General features: G+C 41.9%; 1 protein-coding gene across 1 annotated transcript in view; it reads left to right on the top strand.

Moving 5' to 3' along the window:
- LOC138008805 (uncharacterized) overlaps positions 1-17,500 on the top strand; it is a 22,443-nt gene that overhangs the window by 4,055 nt on the left and 888 nt on the right. The window contains exons 3-7 of the mRNA XM_068856106.1: positions 1,641-1,938; positions 9,496-9,970; positions 10,655-11,014; positions 11,085-11,435; positions 16,860-17,500. The exon at positions 16,860-17,500 is cut by the window's right edge and continues 888 nt beyond it. Coding sequence (XP_068712207.1) covers positions 1,646-1,938; positions 9,496-9,970; positions 10,655-11,014; positions 11,085-11,435; positions 16,860-17,081 — 1,701 coding nt within the window. The 5' untranslated portion in view covers positions 1,641-1,645 and the 3' untranslated portion in view covers positions 17,082-17,500. The remainder of the gene's footprint in view (positions 1-1,640; positions 1,939-9,495; positions 9,971-10,654; positions 11,015-11,084; positions 11,436-16,859) is intronic.

Raw genomic sequence — 17,500 nt, 5'->3', positions numbered from 1 at the left:
CTCGACAGTGACAAGAAAATTTTGCCCTTATGTTATAAACACGTAATCGTAATGAATGAGTTCTCGTAAAATTAGGGGGTAATTTCACTAGCTTGTGTTTTCAAAAATTTGTGTAATGCACCTAAAGCTATTTAAGTGTTGGAGCGGATCTCATTTGAAGTTCGTCCTTTCTTGGTTGCATTGCCGTCTGTTGTCGATTCTTGTTCCAAGCCAACCTGGCGTGTTTCAATGAAATACATCAAAATGTGAATGATCTCGTTTTCAGAGATAAGGTGGAATAAAGTACAACAGTAAAACTCTTTTTTGACCTTGAACTAACAAAGTTTTTATGGCTTCTAATTTTAGCCTAATTTTTATTCGCTGGCTATTGACAGTTGCCTCTGAAATGGCTTTTGCATTCGCTCGCTGAGGGTGTGCTTGTTTTCTTTTAAAACTCATGCGGTTCAAGAAAAATTCATTGCCAAAGTGTAAAATGTACCGTGGAATTCACTAGTTCAGTAGGCAACGAATTTTTCTATGGACCCGAAAGCAAGGAAAATGACTTAATTATTAAAGCAGTGACCGAAAAGATCAAAACCTTTTATTTTCACCAACTTTTACAAAACCAAAACTTTTCAACCTTTCACGAAATCTGGAACGGACCGTGAAACATGCTGTATTTAGTTGCATTTATAGATGCAAAAGAGCCAGGTGAAAATAATTGCCAACCGGTGTTTTGGGCTCCTTTTAACTTTCTACGAGGTTGTTAAAAGCCTATGAAAGTACCAGAGGATAACCATTTTGATAGGAAAGAATAAATTGACCTCTTAAGCTTCTACATTTTGTTTTTCTCGTTTCAGACCACGTGATGTTACTCTAGAGAACAGCTTGAAGTTCTTTCAAATGTCGACTTAGGCACGCGCTTATTTTCGAATAACTTATGAAAAAACAAACGGAGAATTCCCTCGAGAACATCACGTGGTCTGCAAATGGGACAGCATGCAAGCTAAAAAGGCTAAAGAGGCCAATTCGTGTTTGATTGTTATCGTAAAGGAATGCTTTACTGTTCAACTACAACAAGGTGATACAGAAAACAACTGGATATTTCTGAACTATGTAAACACAAATATCGAGAGCTTTTAACCCCTTCTTTTACATTTAAGAACCTTTAGCTTTTAAATGTGTTACAAGTATACCTTATAGGTATTGAATATAACCAAAAGTAAACACTGATCGCATGAACGCGAATGCTCGCAAAGACCATTCGATACCTCTACATGGTTTTGCATGTTTCCTATTCGAAAGGTTTGTGTGGCTGCGCATTAATGTTCGACAATTTACCCAAATGAAAAATGAAACCGTCCGTTCGCGACACCTTTAATAATGAAACCAAAGAATTTTCCTGGTTGCTGGTTAAGTCACTTTCCGGCTCATTTGTGAGAAAACAGATTTGAGTTAAGAAGATGTTCCTCTAACGCTCGATTGTACGGCATATGATGTGTGACGCACCGTGACATATGACGAGAGTACAAGCGACCCTTGACCCTTGTGTGATATATACTAACAAGTGATATACATTAATTTTAAAGGACGTTATAGAGAGTGGTCATGTATGTTACACAGCGAAGTAAACTACTCTACCCTTTTGTCTTTAACCTCAGGCAGGATGGCTTCGAAGACTGTCGATGTGTTGATTATTGGCTCTGGACCACTTGGTTGCACATTTGCAAGAAAACTCCACGAGAAAGGACGAAGCATTTTCATGATCGACGCTGGAGCAACGCTTTCCGAGACTCCGGGTTGGCATTTGAAAAATTCTTTCCTGTATCAACGCAACATCAATGAGTTTTCTGGCGTAATACAGGGTCACATGCACAGTATTTCAGTGCCTGTTGATAAAAATGCCACACCCTGCCTTGACCCTGGTGCATACAAAGTGGATCTTGACAAGTACAAAGGGTAAGTTTCTGTCAAACATTATTTCATGATTCACCCACGTTTTTTTTTCTATACAGCCACTTTATTTTCAGTCTAATTTCAGAATAGCGTGGTCGTGTTAGTATCTCCAAACAAAAATAATGATTAATCATCATCATCATCATAATCATAATCATAATCATAATAATCTTGCCATTTGACATGGTGCATTTAACAAATCGAAAGTGGTTCAGCGTTGTCTGTACTCTTATCGGCAACGATATTCGTCATGAAAGTGGTCAAAATGTTGTGGCCTTCCACAAGCGAGCGTTGGCGAAGTAACAGTTGGGGGTACTCTCAACATCTCTGAATTCTAATTTTGTTAGCAGCCGAGAGTTATCTACACAAATTTTTCACTCGATGTATCTATCAATAATTATTAAATTCTCAACCTCGGATAATGCAATTCTCGTGCTCTGATTGGTTCACTCAATCTCGGTTATCCGCTCATATACCTTAGTTTGACCTTATATGGTAAATGATTGCGCTTAGCGTTGCTAAACTAAAAACGTTTACGCCAGAAAGCGAAATTTCTTTCGGTATAAAGCAAAAGAAAAACGTTTTTGTGGAAAGTTTGGATCACTTTCGAAGCTTAGAGATAAGCGAAAAGATAAGAAATGTTTTTGTGATGAGGTTTATGTGACCACGAGGTATTACACAACGTCGCATCTTCATCAACTTTTTTCGATTTCGCTAGGATTTTCTCTCTTTTTTCGCTCGTATTTCGTACTTCCACACTTTTGGAGTTTAAGGAATTTAATAAAACAATTATTCCATTCGCGCTTGTTGGATATGAGAGTGGTTATGGCCAACTCGGCGCTACGCGCCTCGTTGGCTATTTACCATCTCATATCCAACGCGCGCTCATGGAATAATTGTTAATTATACCGTGACACAGTACCGTTTCAGTCCCTTCAACCGGTCAGATTTTAACACTTCCTGTTTCTTACTACTGATTGATTTGGTCATTAATCCTATAAGTGCGGTTATATAATCCAGATCGAGGACATCTAAATTAAACCGTGCAACATCAGTGGTTGTTCACGTTACTCAAGAGAGGCCCCATTAGGTAATTTAGGATTATGCATTATTAGGGTTTTTAGAGAAGGGATACAGATTATTGGTCTCGAAATTTAAGCATTACGGATTATTCTCGGTCATTACCACCTAGATTTCTTTTTACATAAAAGAAAGGATAAAAGGTGGTAGTGAGAGGTAAAGTTCATGCAGAGAACGACAAATATTTATCTCCTGTGGCCCTTCCCGTGCTCCTAGTCAAAATTCCGAGCCGTCGATGCCCCGCCGTAGTAGTCGTCAGTCGCTAAGTCTTTAAGTTATTTTAATTTAATTTAATACAACTTTATTAATTCAATTCAATGAAAGGAAAAGGATACCACAGGTTATTCAGATCGAAAGTATCCGCCCTGAGCCGGATGTAATTGACTGAGGGTCGATTTTAATGAGGGGGAACACCGGAGTACCCGGAGAAAAACCCCCAGAGTCAGATTGAGATCGACTGAAACTCGGAGCTGGGAGTTGAACCCGGGACGCAGAGGTAGCAGGCATGGTTGATAACCGCTAAGCCGTTCTGAGCCATCCTAAGTCTTCTGGGTAATATGTTCAAGATGGCGGGTAGTAGAGAACTGTTGTACCCGCTAAATGAACCATTCCTTCTTGAAGTTACTGGGGCAATTTATAAGCTATTACAAGATCGACAAGTCGCTAGATGGTCCTTTTTTAGTTCTGTTCAATCTCTCGAAACTGAAGCACTATCAAGTGTTCTTCAGGATATGTGAAAGAACCAAGGAATATCAGATAGAGTAAAAAAACTTGGAATGCAGGGAGACCTATCATATCAGGATGCGATTACCTCCTTCAGCCTATTGCTGAAGACAATTTTCATACCTCAAAGATGCCACAGATTTCTTAAGAGAAAACAAAAGTCGCAAGAATCCTTGTCTCAATTGACGTTACTACCCTTAAGTTTACACCGTAACATCCCGCAGGAGGAAGGAAGCGCTATTGTATGCAGTACATACGAAACATTCCATGAAAAGAAACCTTCCATTCCAACTCACTTCCTCAGAGAAATATAAAGACTTATCTTGAAAAAAAAATCAATTTCAATGAGAAAAACACACGGGCACCGGTGGCGCAGTTGGTTAAGCATCGGGCTGTCATGCGGGAGGTCGTGAGCTCGAATCCGGCCGGACCAACAGTCAGGGTCTTAAAATAACTGAGGAGAAAGTGCTTGAAAAGAAGACTTGAAAGTCTAACCATGGTTAGACTTTCAAGTCTTCTCGGATAAAGACTGTAAACCGGAGGTCCCGTCTCATAGCCCTTGTTGGAAATTAAATAGTATGGGACTTTAAAGAGTGCATTATCATCTTTCATCAAGTTGGATGGGCTTAGGTTGGGAGAGCACCCATTGGTCTCTAGGTTCATGACTGGATTATTTAATAGTAAGCCAGCTCTACCACGATATGTGCAAACTTGGAATCCCTACCTGACAATTCCCTTTTGTCATTGAAGCAACTAACATTGGAACTTACTGTACTTTTGGCTCTTCTAAAAGCTAAGAGGACACAAACTTTACAAGTTTTGTCACTAGATGGAGTTACTCATTCTCAGCTCTAGGGCTACTTAAGCATACTTCTAGACATGAATTAGATGTTGGTTTCTAATAGATTTAACAATAAAATTGATGATTATTATAAAACTTTTACTCGACGTTTCGACGCTCTCAAGCGTCATTTTCAAGAGTTGAAAAGTAACTGTTACTTGGCAGTTTGAATAAATAATGTTAGCAAAACCTCGTGGGAGTCATGGTAAGACAATAGAACACTAGAAACGTTTGTACGATTGTACATGTACAAACGTTTCTAGTGTTCTATTGTCTTACCATGACTCCCACGAGGTTTTGCTAACATTATTTATTCAAACTGCCAAGTAACAGTTACTTTTCAACTCTTGAAAATGACGCTTGAGAGCGTCGAAACGTCGAGTAAAAGTTTTATAATAATCATCAATTTTATTGTTAAATCTTCTAGACATGCACGACAAAATAGACACTTAGCACCTCAGTATAGTTCTTAAGAAATATCCACATGAGCCTAAGCTATGCGCTTTTGTCTTGTTGAAAGAGAACTGACATTTCTAGAACAGCTAAAATCAGACCATCACAGCAGTTGCTATATGTTACTCCAAACCTTATGGCCCAGCATCACGAGAGTCAATAGCACGCTGGATCAGGCAAACACTGAAAGCTGCTGGTGTTGATACAAATGTTTTTAAGCCACATAGTGTCAGACGTGCCTCCACAACTGCGGCCAAGTTAAGAGAAGTGTCAACAGATGAAGTTATGACAGTAGCGGGTTGGCGATCAGATTCAATGTTTTCAAAATTTTATTGTAAGCCTGTTATCATTGATTCTAGTGCCTTTGCAGAAGCAATCTGGAAGTAGCTTTATGTCTACCTACGTTTACATTTGCCATTCTTACACTGATTACATTGTTACTTGCTTTGCCTTATATTGTGTTGTCTTAATGTATATGCTGACGCACATTGGGTTCGTAACTAAAACTTGTTTCGTTGGTGGCCATGTGCTCTAAAGTCTCACGTGACCTCTGATTGTGTGCACATGCGAGGTAGAATTGAAAAATTAAACAAGACTTACCTGGAAGTTGAAGTTTGATTGTAATCAAACTTCAACTTTCAAGTAAGTCTCGTTTAATTTTTCAAATAAATTCTACTTTTTTGATTGGGCGGAAATTTCCGCAAGTGTCTTTTTTTCGCCCAATCAGAGAACCTCATACAGTGAAGTCAGATCTTGATCCCTTATATAGGGTGGTAAATACTACATCTTCGGTCACCATTTTATTTCTACCGCTCTCCTTGTCTGGCTCCTAAAACAGACAAACCCTGCGACGAAAATTTGGGTCCCAAATCCTAACCCGCAAAATACAAAATTAGACCAATTTAACCTAAAAGATTTTGTTAAGAGAGGACAATTATCTCTATATGTGTAAAATCAAAAGGCTTGGTCAAAACACCTTCGAAGAGCCAGCTAGGAAGACCAATTGCAAGGGGGACGTATACAAAACATGGACCACCCCTGTGGACCCGGTCCATGGACTACCCCGGTGGATCACCCCTCATTTTGTAAAGTTACAAGCAGAAAAACCTTTAGAAGAAGGAGAGAAGAGATCCTAGCAGTTATCTTGCCAATTGGAACAATTGTCTCTTTGTCAGTTTGTTGGGCTCATTTGTTCCGGTGAAGGACTCGATGAATGAAATGAATGTATACAGAAACCCATGACCCGGAGTCTACAACTCTACTGTGTTCGTGTAACGGCGTTTTGACAGACCGATTTATTTTTAGATTGAATTTCCCGCGAATGAGACTCCCACAGGAGCCCGATGACCAATTAGAAGAAATTAAGCTGACGTCATAGGGTCACCGAACCGGAACTGCCTTTGTTTTTTAACCTAATTCGCGGGAAGGGCTAGTCTAAAAATAAACCTACTTGTGAAAACGCCGTTTCACAGACGCTGTATGGAAGTTGCACGCTCCAGATGGGCTCCTGATGTATATGAATCCCTTTGGAGCAACCAAACAGGTGGTATAGGTGTCTATAAGAGACAATTGCTCAAATCAGTAGCCCATAACTAGGAGCAAACAACAGCCCTATATTCCTGTCACGGCGTTTCACAGACCGCGATTTATTTTTGGATTGAATTTCCCGCGAATGAGACTCGGGCAAGAGAACCGTGACCAATCACGAGAAACTGACTTGACGTCATAGCATCACCGAACCGGAACTGTCTTTTTTTTTTTTTTTTTGAGGAAAAGGTAGTCTCAAAATAGATTGGTCTTATAATTAGTATGGAAATTGTTCGCTCCCAGTCATGGGTTTCTGCTTAAATTGTCCAGATAAGTGCGAAGATCACTTCTCTCTTTCATCTGAAGATGTTTTTGCCTGTAAAACGCGTGGAATTTACAATATGAGGGGTGGTCCACAGGGATAGTCCGTGGACCCCGAGGTGTCCATTAAAGTAGACGGTGAAGTTTAAAGTAGACCCTTCCACGGTTTTTGGCGCCATCTTGGCTGGGGGGTAAACACGGCTAACTTAACAGTCAATGTATGAGATTTTGGCCGGATTTCCACAGTGAAAGTGTCTTTTAAAAGAAATTTTGTACTGAGATCATTTTCATGAAATATAAAGAAGAGATTCAGGCCCACATCGACCATAAACGAATTTGTACGATTTAATACAAACCCTTCTAAAATCATCAGGGCAAATATCCGCGAAATTAGAAGCAACATAAGATTTATGATTCGTATTTTCGGACGTCGTACCTTCCTTGATGGCCTTATTTTCTGTTGAATGAATGATATCAATAAAACTATTTAAAGTAGTGGCAAAAGTTGGAAATCTGTCTCTTTTTAGCGGCGCTACAGCGATTCAAAGTCGGCCAAAATCTCATACATTTACTGTCAATTTAGCCGTGTTTGCCACCCAACCAAGATGGTGGTCAAAAACCGTGGAAGGGTCTACGTAAGAGATTTGACATTTCGAAAATTGTCGCGAAGAGCCACATCTCCTAGCCAAACTAAACACGATTTTAACAGATGAGCATTGGAAGTACTTTCCGTCACAACAATTCTCGCTCTTACTAAAAAATCGCAAACTTTCAAGATAATTGTAGTAAAAACTGTTCATCTTTTGTTCAATGTTTACGGCCAAAAAATTTTTCAAAAAGCCATTTTTATGTTGTTTGTCTGTTGTTATTGCCAATGAAACTGTGAAGGCAACAGTTTGTTAATCATTTATGCTCATAATCATGTTGTCCAAAAGATATTTCTAAGAATAGGTTTACACAAGAGGAATTTCCGGATTCACCAATTTTAGAGTATTCGGATTCGTAGGCGTTTACACTGAAAGGATATTCGGAGTCCTGACCGTTCACACACAACGACAACTCCGGGAACATTCCTGATGGAATGGCTACCAAGCTCAGTGTCGTTTCGTCGTTCGACAAAGCAAAAATGCCGCCAAAAAAGAAGGCTAGAGTCGATCCAGATGCCACTGAGGCAATTTGAGCTGGACGACAGACGTCAAAGTTGTTAAACTTCCTTGCGATAATAATTTGGGTTTCCTCAGAAATATTGCGGTACAACCTGAACCTGCAACAAGATTAGGTAACCGGGGACCTCCAGCAATGTTAGTTAGAACTGGTTTTACTGCAAACTCAAAAGATTGCAGCGCAGGCGGAAAATATCCGGAATCGAGAGACGATTCGAGAGAAAATCGTTTACACGACAAGACTCTCCTGATTCAAAGTTTTCGGATTCAAAGTTCCCACTTAAACTTCCGGATTCAAAGTCTCCGGAGACAATCCCGGGAGACCTTTTAAATTTTAAAATTGGTCTTAAGAAAGTGCCAGGGCAAATTTGATTGCTTAGTCTACGAAATGCTCCTCATTAAGCGTCTCAAGCCTAATTTGAATATCCCAACGGACTCCATACGTGCCAAACTTTTTTGTTTAATTTTCATTGTTCCTTTCTTTCCCTGTACTGGTTTTTCAACTATTTTTCTTTTAGCATTTATAGTTTATAGTTTTTAACAAAAGCCAGTTTGCAGTCTTTTTAAGAATGTTTAGATGTTTTGTCGAAGTTTTTTAAAAGTTAAATGTTTTCCAAAATCACCCCTTCGTAAATGCAGACTTAAGGAGGCTCGAAAGGGTTTTTCGTTGCTATAGTGTTTGTGAAACAATGAAAGATACCAAAGAAAAATATTTCATAGTGTAGGCAAACTATAAATATCTTTGCAACTCTATTGTTTGGGAATACTTTAAGGCACTTATGACGTCATATCGGTTACCATGGCAACATGCCAGGTCCACAAAAAGGCCTCTAAATTTCACTTTTTATTTCTTTGTTGGAAATCTCCTGAATTCTTTAACGTCTTAGAGAGTATGAGTTATTTCGTAGAATTTAAAATAAATCGAAAAAGGGGCGATTTATAGTTTACAGAAAATTGTACTAAATAACTTTCCCCGAAACTTTTTTATTTGAAGTGCCATCGTGATTGATTCGTGCATGCAAAAAATCAACATAGGTCGCCAAGCAAATTTTCGAGATAAAGGCAATTTTTTTCCGCAGGTTTTATTTCCGGTTCGCGCGATTTTACGCCGTATTTTAACTTCCGGTGTGTTGCGCGCGCTACATTTGATAGAAATTTGATTCATTCAGCTGATGCGTGCTTCTTAGTTATGGCGTGTGTAGGTTACGCGCGCGCGCAGCTAAAAACCATTACGAGCGCAACTTTGTGTAGGATGTCAAAATTGGACGTGCATCTAATCGCGTGCATTTTCTGGACAAAAGTTGCTTTCTGTTGAGAAGAAGGCTCACGCAATTGACATTGCAGCTGACTCGATATACTTGTTAAGTCGTGAATTGTTGCTGACTGTATAAAAATAACGTAGCCTTGCTGAGCCCCAATTAAAAAGTTGTGGCATTATTTTTGCCTTTCCAGATTTGTTGCTAACAATGAGAATCCAGAGCAAAATCCTTATGACAATCTTCCAGCTGCTTCGGCAACATATGCTGTAGGAGGAATGGCCACTCATTGGACAGCATGCACTCCACGGGAAAACCCGACAATTGAACGAAGTCCGCTTTTCACCGATCAAGAATGGGACGAAATGTACAAAGAGGCTGAAACTATTCTGAAAACCAATCAGAACATGTTCGACGATACTAAAATTGATCAGCCCGGAGGTGGAGCGCCTTGCGGCGTCACTCACTTCATCCGTAATACCCTTGTGAGGGATAATCTACGCTCCACCTATCCACTTCTCAAAAAGAAAGAAGCTATACCACAGTACCTTCCGCTGGCTGGAGTAAGACGTAAGGACGCTCCAGAGTTTATTACATGGAGTGGTGCAGACACTGTGCTTGGCGAGGACATGCTAAAGGCACTCAAGGAAGGAAACCGATTTGAGTTAAAGGTAGCAGACTAGTTTACGTGTTATTAACAAATAAATGCAGAAGGGAGAACGTTTTGAATTACGGATAGAAATCTACTAAACGTATCACAAAGAGTTTAATCAGCGTCATGCGTGTGCAGGAATCTTGCTGTATACGTCTTTTTTGCGCTATCATGTTTGCTTATTTCTTGGGGCAAGTAACTTCTAACTCTAGCTGGTTTGTTTTAAACACAACCCAGGAAGAGTTAATTGTGTAATTTCCTCATGATCACCAAACCTTCGAATTAACTATAAGGAATAAATTTTATTCCAGGGTCCCTTATTTTGCTGTAAATAAGGAGTGAACAATCGATTAAAGGCAACTAAGGGGATAGTTTAATTGACTATACTTTCAGCTTAGATTACCCGGGTCTGGAGATTCTATCTTTGGAGAAGGCAAATAAAACAGTGTCTCAGAGATTTCGTAGCGCATTTAGGGATTTACAATTTTATCAGATTGAAAAGTAGGGTGTATAGTCAGGAAATAAAAGCAAAAAAGATGGGTCTTCCCAAAGATGGCCTGCATGCTGGAAAAGTCCAGAAATTGAACTAGGGCGTGCCCTCGAAAAATACTGTGCTGAGGCACCAGAGAAAATGGTTGGAGCCAGTGCATAAGCACCAATGCAAGACGGTGACAGCATACTCAGTGTGCGTTTCAACTTTCAGGAAATGTGGCAGTGCGTAAAACTGATCTACACCGACAGTGATCATGGAACCCAAAAAATTGCCCAGGCTGAGGTTAGGGACCTTCTCAGCAAGAAGAGCTATTACATTAGTGCCGATACATTTGTTATAGCAGCTGGGGCTGTCCTCACAGGACAAATCCTATTCAACTCCGGGATTAAGCCAACTGCCTTGGGTCATTACCTCTGTTATCAACCAATGGCTTACTGTCAGGTGATACTGCTCCAGAGCGTCGTGGACAGCATTATGGAACATCCGAAATGGAGAAAAATGGTGGAAGAATATCGAGAAACTCACCCTGATGATCCCGTACCCATTCCACCCACGGACCCACTACCCCAGGTATGGCACTTTTCAGCCATTCATTTCTGTTAAAGCATGTAAGGTGCCTGAAGTCTGTGCTCTCTTTCAGTGTTGGATTCCAGTCTCTGAAGGCCGTCCCTGGCACTGCCAAGTGCATCGCGATGCTTTTCCCTATGGGAAAGTGCCTCCGAACATAGATTCACGTCTCGTTGTCGAATTGAGATGGTATGGAAGAATGGAACCGCGCTTTGAGAACTGCGTCGAGTTTAGCACCAAAGATGACAACAAGGACACGTTTGGGCTGCCTCAACCCACCTTCAAGGTGAAGTTGAGCAAGGAGGAAGGTGCCACTGCTCATTTGATGATGGAGGACATGCTTGTGGCTGCTAAAAACCTCGGAGGCTTCCTGCCAGGATCTGCACCAAACTTTCAGAAACCAGGATCAGCTTTGCATATCACCGTAAGTCACTTCACTTCACTTTCTGATAGATTTAGCCAAGCCTAAAAGCGGATCTCCTGTGTCTAAGTAAACAAACAAGGCACAGCATTTTCCGTTTGACTGACGAACTTTACTCCCTCTCTCCTCAGTTCAGAACAACAGCAAAAATCTTTACAAATCAAAAAGTCAACCTAAAGCGTAGTAAATTCGCTTACTCGACTGCAATTTCAAAGTCAAACCAAGCAGCTCACAACTGGACATCCATTTCACACAAAAAGCCTATAAATGTGATCGTTGAAATATGTCAGAATCTCTGTCAACACGGAATTGCAAACGTTTTCAGGCCTTCTTCGTTGTTTTAGCTAGTTTTACAAAATATGTGAGGCAGTGAGACATATATTAAGAAGGAAAATATTACCTGAAAGCTAACCGTTGTAAATAAAAGTTTTGTGTCTCGCTCTATTTATCTCAGCTTTACGTTGATTTTCATTGGAATTTTCTCTTCTTCTCCTTTCGCGGCCTCTCTCGAGGATTTCTTCGCTTAAAATTATAAAATTAAACGAGACTTACCTGTAAGGTGAAGTTTGATTAGGATTCTATCCTGTCATCTGTCTGGAACGAGGGAGTCACGTGAGATGCGCATGCGCAGAAACGGTCAGTATTCAACGAGAGTGGCACAGGAAGAAAATAAAAGGAACGAAGGAACAGGGAGGGTGGGATACGGGCATGTGACTCAAATCCTTCGTTCCAGACTGATGACAGGATAGAATCCTAATCAAACTTCAACTTACAGATAAGTCTCGTTTAATTTTATAATGATATCCTGTCAATCAGTCAATGTCACTAGCAAACTACGGCTTGTCCAAATGTATGTTCTGATTGGCTGAAAGCACTCAGGCGAATCACGCGGGAAGCAACATGTCAGCCATTCGGGTAATTTCATGTTACACGAAATTCAGTCACGGTACGCAATGATTTTTGGACGAATGTGGGCTTTTAAGGTGTTCAAACACACAAGTTTCTTGTCCTCCTTAAAAGCGTGCAGCACGATTGGTTCCAAATGCGCTCCAGGTTTAGATGATTTTAGCTTCTGCATGACAGTTATTCTGTTCTTGTCGTCAAATGCTTGAATGTAGTTCACATCCAAAGAATGTATGGTTTGCCCACGCTGAGCCGTAGTCAAACATAATAACATTGTGAGCTTAAATGAAAGGTCCTTAAGTGACAGCTTACAAGCAAAATCAAAGTGTCAAGATAAATTCCGAATGTAGTGCTGAGCCGGTACAAAGTTCAAGTGAGCATGCGTGCTAAGTCACGCAAGGTTCTAAGGTGACATCTCCCTTATCACGACACATATAACAAACTGAAATTAAAGAAGGTTCCAAAGTATCCTCTAAGTCTGATTCGATGGTCCTAAAACTAATACCGACTTGACAATGTCTATACAGTTTCAATAAGACGCTGAGGTGGCCTTCGAATCCTTTGGCTTCTTCTGACGGGTTGGTCAGCTTGTGAAGTGTCGGGTTGTGATTCTACACCGTTCGTTTCAACCCCAATATCAGCTGGTGGCAGAATGGGAGGGCTGGGCTCATCGTTGGTTAGTTCCCATGTTGGGCCCATGGCTGGAGGTGGTTCCTCCTTGGTTGTCTGCAGATGTACACGATTTCGACGAATCTGCTCCATCCGGAGTAGCTACTATGTATGAACAAGGGGCCTTGTGTTGCTTGACGACTACGGCAGGTGTCCATTCGCGGTCCATTCGCGGTTGCATCCTCACTGATTCTCCTTCACGTAGTGGGGGACGTGGCCGGGTTCCAAGGTCATAGTATGCTTTCTGGCGTTGATGACGTAACAACAGCTTCTTAAGGACCTGAGACATAGGCCTAATCTTGGGCTCTTGGAGGCTCTTAAAAGTTGGCAATCTTGTTCGCAGCTTTCTGCCCATAAGTAATTCAGCTGGAGATACCTCCATGCCACTGATGGGAGAATTGCGAAACTCCAGCAAAGCAAGGAATGCATCCTGCTTGGACTCCTAAGCTTTCTTTAGCAACCGTTTCATCGTCTGCACATTTCTTTCCACCAACCCATTTGACTTTGGGCAGTGCGGACTTGAGGTCACCACTTCAATCTCCCAGTCACTGGCAAAGCTTTTAAATTTCAGGCTATTAAATGGCATGTCTGCAATTACCCTCTCTGGGATGCCATGGCGGGCGAACATATCTTTCATTGCCATTGTCACTGCTTCGCTAGTTTTGTTAGAGAGGCGAGCCACTTCCGGATGTTTGGAGAAATAGTCAACCACAAGTGGGTAATCTCTCCCTTTAAAATAGAAAATGTCCGCTGCGACTGAACACCAGGGTCTCTGAGGGACTTGCTGGGCAATCAAGGGCTCTCTCTGGTTGCTTCGCTGATATTGATGACAGGTACTGCATTGGGATACTAAGTCGTCAATTGTAGCATTGATACCAGGCCAAAACACTGCCGTTCTGGCTCGTGCTCTGCACTTCTCTATTCCCAAGTGAGCGGCATGTATGCGCTGTAGGGTTTCAGTTCGCAGGCTGCGAGGAAAAGTCCTGCGGATCCCTTTAAACATCAACCCCTCATAGCAGCTGATCTCATCCCTGTAGTTCCAGTAAAGCCTAGCTTCCACTGGTGTTTCATCTTTGGTCCATGGCCAGCCACTCATGACAACTTTGTGCAACTGCTGAAGTTCTGGATCCTTTCCGGTCTCTGGTGTCAATTTCTGGAGCATGGTCTCAGACACGTGTCCATAGCTCAGAAGATTGATTTCAAACTCATCAGGTTGATCTGCAGCCTCAATAGGTAAGTAAGCTCTGGAGAGCGCATCAGCTAGAACAAGGTGACTCCCTGGTACGTATCTCACATTAAGTGCATAGGGCTTCATTCTCAGTATCATCTTTTGCAGACGGAGAGGTGCTTGGTGTATGGGTTTCTTCGGGATTATTTCTTAGGGTTTGTGGTCCGTTTCAACAGTTACTTTTAGGTGCGCATACAAATAATCGTGGAAACGTTTGCAACCAAAGACAATTGCAAGCATCTCTTTTTCGATTTGCGCGTAATTTTGCTCGATCAGAGTTATGGCTTTTGAGGCGTAAGCCGCAGGAAGGTCGTTAGGGAGAATAACGGCACCTAAACCTTTGGAACTTGCATCCACAGACAGAGTCACTGGTTCCTTGGAGTCAAATAACTTAAGGACTGGGGCAGATGAGATGGCTGTCTTAAGGCCTGTAAATGCATCATCTTCAGCTTTGGCCCAAGACCATTCAGCACCTTTCTGGAGCAGCTCGCGCAAAGGGGCGCTTTTCTGAGACATGTTTGGAATGAACTTCGACAGGTAGGTTGCTTCAGCTATCTGCAGGTCTGGTTTGATACCATCAGAACTCAACACATGGCCCACATGACGATCTTCGGATACACGAAAACGGCAATTTTCTTGTTGAGCTTAAGGTTGCACTCCTTACAGCTGTCCAACACTTGTCAAGCCTTGCGTCATGCTGCTCAACATGCTCTCCCCAGACGACTAAATCATCGACAATAACTTCAACGCCTTTTATGTCCTGAAACAAATGGGACATAATATTTTGAAACACCTCTGGGGCTGTAGCAATACCGAATGGCAAACGCGTATAACTGTATCTACCGAAGGGCGTATTGAAGGTAGCTAGCTTGCTACTGTCCTTAGTTAGTTTGGCCTGCCAGAAACCAGGATTAGCATCAAGGACGCTGAAAACTTTGGCATGGGGCATTCTGTGAATAACATCTTCCACGGTCTGCATGGGAAAATGTTCACGCATGACAACACGATTGAGATTACTGGGATCCAGGTATACTCTAATCTTGTTTTTCTTTTTCTTTGCCACAACGAGACTGTGGACCCAGGCAGAGGGCTCCATACGTTTTTTAATAATGCCCAGATTCTCCATTCGCTGAAGTTCCTCCTTAAGTGGCTCGCGAAGAGCTATCTGAACCCTGCGTGGAGGGTGGACGACGGGTGTAGCATTGGGATCGATTTGAATCTTGTCAGTGTTGGACACCTTTGATTTTTCCTGAACTTTCGAAGACGTCTGCGTACTCGATTTCTGGGAGCTCTTTTTCAAGGCTGTAGATTCTCTTTATCAAGCCTAATTCAAGGCAGGACTTCAACCCGAGTATTGACGGTAACTCTTGCTCAACGAGGATGAATTCCAACACTGTGAATTTTCCTTTGTACTCACAAGATAGGCTAACTTTGCCTCTTAGTGTGATGCGATGTCCATAATACACTTTCAAATTGGCTTTGCACTGGCGGGCCTGTTTCTGTGAAACCGGGAGTCGATCAAACAAGGACTGGGAAATAACATTGCAATAAGCCCCTGAGTCCAGTTTAAAATTCACTTCAGTGCCAGCAATCTTTAATGAGGCGTGCCAATCACCTTGGGTAGGGCACTCGCCGCTCGACTCTAAAGAAAATGTTATGAAATCAACATCGTTATCACTACCATCCGACTCTACCACGGCATGTACAATTTTCCCGCCAAAATCTCGCATTCTTTTTCGGCAGACATTCGCGAAATGGTCTTTCTTCTGGCAGTAGCTGCATATTTTGCCAAAGGCAGGACAAGATCCCCACGGGTGAGAAGAACCACAAAATATACATTTCTTCTTCTGCGATCCCGAACTTGATCCCGGCCGACGCGAAGGACTTTGCTTTTGTTTGTCACCAGATCGAATTTCATTCACAGACGGATTTTCACTGTTTTGCGCTCTCGTGCTTATCATCTTAATCTGCTCTTTCGAAAGCTCAGAAGCTCTTGCCTTAGAAATCGCTTTTTTCAGTGTAAGTTTATCTTCTCTCAACAGCCGTTCCTTCACCGTTAGATCTCGTATACTAAACACGAACTGTTCTCTCACCGAATCATGGACTGCCGAGTACCCGCACGATTTCACCTTGCTTTTCAAACGCGTGACAAACTGTCACTCTTGTCCAGCAGAACGGGAGCGGGAGGCTCTGGAAGGGGGGAGCCTCCCGCGAAGACAGTACACATGAGTTTAAACACTCGAGTTTCCAAGGAAATTATTCCTTGGTTTTCGTGTGTTTGCCAGAGTTTTTCGGAAATATCCCGACTCTTTGTTTTTCTTTCGTGGTTTTTGCGGTTACTAGTCACGCGTTACTGATACCCGAATACATTTTAATTTTTAACGCACACTCGACAAAGAAAGTCGAAGCGGGAGGCAGAGTCCCTTCCTATTCCCGACTTACTAGGGCTCTGCTCGCATGGGGCATGGCGAACCGTTCTCTTACCTCATCCTCTCTTGACTACCATCCTATACCATAACTCTAGTGGGCGGAAAACACCTCACTCGTTTAACCAAAGATACTCTTGGGTCAAATTATGTCAATAAAGGTTTGATTAAGAAAGGGGCTCTCTCTGTTTTCTTTCTCAGGGCACCTGTCGCATGGGAACGAGTGAGGAAGACAGTGTAGTGGACATCCATTCCAAAGTATGGGGCTATGACAACCTCTTCCTTGGAACCTGTGGGGTCATCCCCACTGGAACTGCCTGCAACCCTACCCTCACAGCCATGGCTATTGCAATCAAGGCCTGCGAGGGCATTCCTGGAAACCCAAATTTTAAACATGCTAATCATGAAATTATTTCAGGTTAAAGCGAGGAGTTAAGCAAAACCAAAACCTGGCTACACCCATGGTAACAAATCTAATAGTGTTACTGATTTTCATCTTTAAGTGGCCACGATGAATCCTAGGAGTTGTAAGTGGATTGTTGAACTAAACGACTAGATTGCCAGAGTTTTTGAAATAAAAAAAAACTTGCACAGAGCTTAAGGCCCAGCCAAATGCACGCAACATTGTTGGATTGTGTTCAACAAAAGTTGAACGAATGTTGGGCAAATGTTGGACGCAAAAACAACGTTGTGCGGTGGCCGTTCATACCGTTCCAAACGGTTGCGCTAACAAAAGAACCAACACTTTCGCGAAATTTGATTGCGAGGAACTAAGAATTAAAAACCAGTCTCTCTCGTCCAGATAAACTACGCCATATTGACTTTTGTGGCCTGATGTGAGC

Source organism: Montipora foliosa, chromosome 6 (genome assembly GCF_036669935.1).
Source record: "Montipora foliosa isolate CH-2021 chromosome 6, ASM3666993v2, whole genome shotgun sequence".
Lineage (NCBI taxonomy): Eukaryota > Metazoa > Cnidaria > Anthozoa > Scleractinia > Acroporidae > Montipora > Montipora foliosa.
Note: the sequence above shows the minus strand (reverse complement) of the source record. Positions and strands in the feature narration are given on the sequence as shown.